General features: G+C 38.3%; 1 protein-coding gene across 1 annotated transcript in view; it reads right to left on the reverse strand.

Moving 5' to 3' along the window:
* The window catches only part of LOC102042933 (nipped-B-like protein), a 60,913-nt gene that overhangs the window by 28,673 nt on the left and 25,071 nt on the right, over positions 1–7,169 (reverse strand). Inside the window, exons 13-16 of the mRNA XM_031065440.1 lie at positions 4,950–5,088; positions 4,663–4,745; positions 3,503–3,635; positions 1,536–1,679 (exon numbers count right to left, since the gene is read on the reverse strand). Coding sequence (XP_030921300.1) covers positions 1,536–1,679; positions 3,503–3,635; positions 4,663–4,745; positions 4,950–5,088 — 499 coding nt within the window. The remainder of the gene's footprint in view (positions 1–1,535; positions 1,680–3,502; positions 3,636–4,662; positions 4,746–4,949; positions 5,089–7,169) is intronic.

Genomic DNA, 7,169 nt, shown 5'->3' on the forward strand with positions numbered 1-7,169 from the left:
GGAAAGAAAAATCTGTAGAGATATAATTTCATTTCTGAATGAAAAGAATAATTTATTTCTAATGATTAGAGCTGAATATGTCTACCAATGGATCTTATTTTCTTGCCATTTGGGCAACAAAGTGAAGCTTAGGTGTTGCACATTTTCAAGTAATTTGTTCGTATGTTACAAATCACTTATAAACAACACAGTCTACCCTGAGTGAACGTACGTTATAATATACACTTTTCACAATGCCATCATTTATGTTAAGCTTCCTGAGTAACTGAAAAAAGCTTTTAGTGCTCAATTGCCCACAGCTATTTTATTTTCTGTGGATGCCAATGCCTAGTTTCTGCCTGATCCTGTAAAAAACTCAAAACAAATAGAAAAATTCAGGTCACCACTCATGTATGTATCTTTTTAGAATATCTTTCAATATTATTATATAACTTCTGGAGATAAGGAAAGAGAAAAGGATTCTTCGAAAATATTTCCCTATGAAGTCTAATGTACAATTGTCAAAATCACTGCAAACGGAGAATTACACCCCCTTAGCACATAGAAGTATAAATTATAATAAGCCATGAACATAAAGATTTGACACTGTACATAATAAAATATTCCAACTGACAAAAGTCATGGGAAGTATCAGCCTCATGAAGGAGTAGATGAATTTTGATACTTTATCTGAATGCCTGTAAATTGCATGAGTTTTACCTTCAAAACAAGTCTGTAACAGTCATCATAAAATACATATAGTAGAACCGGAGTCTTTTCAGGGAATCCACCTTGATATGACTACTCAACTTTAGATCTCATCATGCTGAGAACAATTAATAGTTCAGACAGAAAAGTATTGCATCCATAAGAAATGTAAAAGTTCACATTTTTAAAAATACCTGTAAGGCCCAAGATTTTCTTAATGTACTACAGAGAGCCCAAATGCACATACTGCTTTGTTAATTGCTGGCAATCTTGCAGATTTGGAAACATTTTGATAAGGAGCATTAACAGAAATGCAAATATGTATTCTACAATGAAAGATATATGCAATTCTAGTAAAAAAAAAAAACCCACAAAAATAACAACCCCCCTACACACACAACCAATATCAGTTCTATCACATAAAAACTAACCTTATAGGCCTAACACTTTAACTCTCAAAAGTCTCTATATGAGTGCCATAAGCTCAATTACCATTTTGCAATAGCAAATGCACATACATGCATGCACATGCATGCATACACACACAAATATATTTTAAGGCCTCTTAAGATATAATCCAACTGTCACTCCATTATTTCATCTATATCCTCACCAGAAAATTGGTTTTACCATTTTAATTAACCATTTAAAATGATCACTAGGAAGATGGTGTGAGAAAGACATGAATTAACAAATGTGATACTTATAAATTGAGTATATTTGATTCAGAAATCTGAACAACGATGAAAACTCATTCCCCATAATTCCAGTTTTTCGCACATCTTTAAAATGTTTAGGCTTTTAAATAGATACATCTCAATCCAACTGGCATGGGATCTTTCACACACCTGTTTGAGTATTCTGGCTATAGAACCTTGATCCATTTTGCTAGTGACTGCATCTTTCCTGAGTCTTGCAGCTACAGTTCCAAGATAGTCAAGCGATGCAACTCTTAATGCCATTTCTGTAGATTTGTTACTGAACTGGTGAACCTAAGAAAAGCAGAATAAGCTGTTATAAAAACTATTTATTTCTGCAACTGAGATTCTTCTTACAAGACAGTTTGACCTTATTAAAAAGTCCACCTAATTTCCATGCTGCTTAAAGTTATGTAATTTACTATTACACCACAGATGCAGTCCTTACTTTAGAATAATGGTTTTTTTTCCTTTATTGAGTCTTTTGCCTTTCAAATACGCCTGTTATAAAAATATATGTTTTTAAAAAACTAAAATAAACCAGACATCTAGTAAAGCAGATATCCTTTGCAATAGTATAGCACCATAATACATCTTCCTCATTATTCACACAAGTATAAAGAAAGCTGCATTTTACCAGGAACATGACCATAAAATATTTTCCAAATAAAAAGCTCAAAGTACTGTATTAATTGCATTTTAATACTGAAGAACAACTCTCAAAAAACATTACTACAAAAATATTCACATTCTGTAAAATGTCATAATCTGTAAGTAAATGTACCACTTGAAGACCAAACTTATAAAAGACCAAACTACTTAATTGTTTTCAGGTTCTGTGCTAAAGGAATAGTCCAGAGAAGTATGGGACTGGGAGAGCAAAGTCCCTCCCATTTTAAGTGAAGATCAGGCTCATGACCACCTGAGGAACCTGAATGTCCATAAAACCTTAGAGAACCTTCCAGTTCCTGAAGAGGGCCTGTAAGAAAGCTGGAGAGGGAATATTTGCAAGGGCATAGAGTGATAGGACAAGGGGGAATGGCTTCCCACTGCCAGAGGGCAGGGTTAGATGTGATATTGAGAAGAAATTTTTCCCTGTGAGAGTGGTGAGGCACTGGCACAGGTTGCCTAGAGAAGCTGTGGCTGCCCCATACCTGGAAGTGTTCAAGGCCAGGTTGGACAGGGCTTGGAGCAGCCTGAGATAGTGAAAGGTGTCCTTGCTTGTCCACTGCAGGGGTGTGGAATGATGAGCTTTAAAGTCTCTTCCAACCCAAAATATTCTATGATTCTATGAATAATTACAGGTATTAGTCTGACTTTATTCCCAATGAATATGAATGAAACTATTGGATAGCATCCAAAGGAGGGTAATGAAGATGGTGAAGGGTTTAGAGGGGAAGCCGTACAAGGAGTGGCTGAGGGCATTTGGTCTCTTCAGCCTGGAGAAGAGGAGACTGAGGTCAGACCTCATTGTGGTCTACAACTTCCTTGTGAGGGGCAGTGGAAGGGAAGGCACTGATCTCTTCTCTGGTGACCAGTGACAGGACCTGAGGGAATGGCTGGAGCTGTGTCAGGGAGGGTGAGGTTGGATATCAGGAAAACGTTCCGCCCTCAGAGGGTGGTTGGGCACTGAACAGGCTCCCCAAGGCAGTGGTCACAGCCCCAAGGCTGCCAGAGCTCAAGGAGTGTTTGGACAATGCTCTCAGGCACAGGGTGGGATTGTTGGGGTGTCCTGTGCAGGACCAGGAGTTGAACTCAATAATCCTTGTGGGTCCCTTCCAGCTCAGCATATTCTACGGTTCTATGAATATCTAAACTTATTAGATGCTATAGAATGGCATTTTTTAACGTGGAAAATGTCATGGAGTATTAAAAGAGGACATTAATGAGAAACTGTATACATATGATCTTTACTAAGTTCCATATCAATGATCTTCTGACCTAAATTTTATTTTCTATGCATTATGTAATAGTGATACATGTAAGATTTGCCTTGCATGCTGCATGCATGTGTCAAGAATCAGAAAACACTCCTGCAATAGTTTGAGCTGAAATAAACACATTTCATTGTAATAACAAATAAATTAATATAATAGTTAAGAACAAGTATCCCTTACCAATAGCCTTCCTAATAAGCTAAGTAGCAACTCTGCAGCTGGCCATTCTGGTTTATTGACTGTGGAAAGAAGATCTTGAATAAAGTTCTCAAACAGTGGTCTGTAATCTTCTTCCCCTTGTTTACTGCCACATCTGTTTAAATCAAAATGCATGTTTGCAAGTGAATTTAAGAGCCATTTAAGCTTTTCTTTTGATGCAAAGAGAACTAATTCTATTTTTAGCCAGAAAACCAGTTTTATGCAATTCTAAAAAAAAATTCCAAAATATTAGCAGAAAAATTGTTTTTTTCCATTTACAAACAGTTCAAACATTTATCACTCCAAGTTGCACTGCAAGTAAAGCAGTTAATCCAGGGTAGTAGAATTTTGTTACTAAGGTTTTTTATTTATTGTTTTGAGGTAAAGTCTGCATTAACTTGGATAAACAAAGTAGGTAAAATTCCAAAGCTCAAGCTAGAGTGGGGTATTTAGAAGGTGTTGTGTCCTTAAACCTGGTCTTACTTAACTCACAGTGATAAGGCATCTCAGTATTATGTTCCAGAAAGGTTAAAATCAGAATGTTAAAAAATCAAAAGATAACCTATGTGATAGTGTTTCACCTATATGTGACATCCCTAACTTTAATTATATCAGAACTATGCAGAGAAGTGGCTAGATAGCTCATAAACAGCGTTTTGGCTTAACAACAGAAATCAACATGATAAAAATCCTCAGGACTTCTTCTTACAAATCCTTTGGTTATTCAGGTTTGGTTTTTTTCCCTGCTGAGCTATTGACATTCCTAACTTTACCTAAATGAAAGTAATTTTAGAGTTTTTATATTTTGGTCATTTTGATGACTGAAATAATCTGGTTTCATCACTTAAATATTTACTCAGCCTTCTCTTCCATGTTTCAAATGAGTAAAAGATCCCTGATGAAAGGATCCTATATAAATTATCAGACAAATTCTTAAATGTGTTCTTAAACTCTGCAGACTCTTCCATAATTTTTTTTTTTCCCCAGACAGGTAGCTCTCTCAGAGATCTATAAAATATATTGTTATAAGTAACTTTATTAGTAGTCATTTAGGATTGCAAAGTGGTTTGGTTTGTCTTAAGGTGTGACATTTTATTTGGAGTTGGTTTCATCAATACACTAAAGAATGCAACAGTACTTACTTCTTAAGGAAAATAGAAAGGAAGTTTTGTGCTGTTCTCATGGCTGTTTCATATGAGTTAGTCATAAGCACATCTTGATCCACCTAAAAATAACAAGATGCATTTTTCTAATATTTTGGCATGCATAGAAATATAATTTCCAGACCAGCCTTTCTCATTCATCAAATAATTAGAGCTGACATAAAATTAAAAGGCTTGATTACTACAGCACCATTATAAAATATTATACCTACAAAGTCATTCCTGTAGCAAAAAAAAGAATTATGGCTCTTTAAAGAAAAACTTACTTTTTTGTTTGATTCCTCCTCTGCATTAGAATCTTTTTCTGTTGATGGCAAATGCACCACACACTGAATAAGCTGCAGAACTAGTGCTGTTACCATCTGAATATACATAGGCTCTCCATCAGTGTCACTGCTGTTTAATCTGTTAATAAGACAGCATTAGCACTAAAACTAAACAAAAAACCAAACCAAACCCCAAATCAAAACAAAAAAAAAAACCCAGATTTTTTTTTTGTCCTAAATAACATCTTTCCTGAATAATAATGAAAGCTAGGAATCTGTGTTATACACATTTATCTTGTCACCTGCTCTCTTATGCAGTGAAAGATTTGGTCTAACTAAAATGGTAAGCATTATTCTCAGTCCAAAGAGATGAACTGAAACAGCTCACAGATGGGACATCAGAGTGTCTGTGAAGTTCAGCAGCAGAAAAATCTTCAGAAATATTTAATAAATCAAACACATCCATGCAAAGGCACTTACTAACAGGCTGATTCTGTATAATGCCGTATCCATTTCCAACACATTAAAAAAATAGACCGAGTTTGCAATAATAATTTATTACTTATATATTATTCAATGTATCTGAAATGTGCAGGAATTTTAAATGAGAAATTAGTGACCATGACCTGGACTGGCTTCTACAAGAGTTACACCTATGGTAATCTCAGGTAGTGCAACAGACAATAAACTTCAGCATGCAAGACTGTCTTTTAAGTTAGTATGACCAGCATGAATACACTCTACCTCACATTTCTCCCTTTCCAAGTGATTTAACCTGATAAATAGTGCTATGAACAAAATTCTGCCAATTCTTTTTTTGTAGAGAAAAAAAGTTACAAAACCGTCAGACCGGGGTTGCTGCTGCAGTGTTACTTGTTGTTATGATAATTACAAGTTGTTAGAGTTAATAGCTCTTTTTGTATCACTAAAGACCCTAGCCAGGGTTGGGTTAATAGCCCTTCTCCTCAGACAGAGGAAGAGAGAAGACCAAACGTGGGGAGGGGGGGCATCAGAATATGCAGATTAACTTCGGGACCAGCATACCATGGGAAGTGTTGGACTTGCCAAGAACCCCAAAAACAACGAGCCAATACAGAATTAAGAAATTAGAGTGATGCCTAGACATGAAGAACAGAATACTGGGCCTGCAGAGATGCTGAAAACCTTTGTGCCCCTCGCCCTAACTAAGGAAGTCATCTTGAACCGGGACCCGGAGCCGGGAAGCAGTGGAAAGCAGAAAGATCGGGGTCTCGCCCAGAAGCTCCCACGAGGACTGGACCCCCAGCTCTGCCCCTAGTGGACAAAGCTGCGCATATCCTCCTCCTCTGAGCCACGCTGGGAAAGAAGACGGAGACTGCAGACCCGTCGAGCTTCCCAATCTTGAGCTGATCACTTTGAGGACAGCTGCTAGCAGGACCAGAGAAGATCGGCTCAGGACCAGTGACGCAGAGGGGCGCCGGACTGGTGAGAAATCCGGTGGCGGGAGTGGGAGATGAGCGAGTGTGTGTGTGAGTGAGACGAGGGCCGGACCCTCGACCTGTGTGTGGACCCTTAGTACCGTGTTTCCGAACTCTCGCGAGAGAGCCGGCCGGGAACAGGGAGAAGCGCGTGGAATCAGCGTGAGTGAGTCGTCTCCTAAGGGGGAAAGAGGGCCCCCTCCCTCCAGGCGTGCGGAGGAAAAGTTGTATGAGTGGCACGCACTCCCAAAAGTCCTGACAGAGGGAAGTCAGGCAGATTGCAAGTCCCAAGAAGGATTCGGGCAAGCTCACAAGCCCTGCAGGCATATTAAGTCCTGACGAAGGAGGTCAGGCACAAATCCCAGCGAAGGAGGCTGGGATTTGTTTTTAAGTCCTGATACGGTGTGGCCTAACATTTGGAAGGTTAGGCACACTAGACATCAGGCAGTTGTTTTTCTTGACGAAGGTGGTCAGGCATGAACTGGCTTCTTACGCCGGGTTTCGTGTTTTCAAGTCCTGATAAATATAAGACCTGACACGGAAGGTTAGGCAATCAAGAGATCAGGCAGTTGTTTCAGTATAAAGTCCTGAGCATCAGGCAAATAAATTTTTCTTGAGATTACCTGTCAGTGGAGGCACCTTTGGGATTTTTTCTGTTGAGACCTGAAAAATGGGAGGGTGTAATAGTAAAAAGACAGGCAAGAGACTAAGGAATATACCTCCCAATAGTCCCTTAGGGGAACTGTTAGAGAAATGGGATTCT

This window comes from Geospiza fortis, unplaced genomic scaffold, assembly GCF_000277835.1.
Source record: "Geospiza fortis unplaced genomic scaffold, GeoFor_1.0 scaffold329, whole genome shotgun sequence".
Lineage (NCBI taxonomy): Eukaryota > Metazoa > Chordata > Aves > Passeriformes > Thraupidae > Geospiza > Geospiza fortis.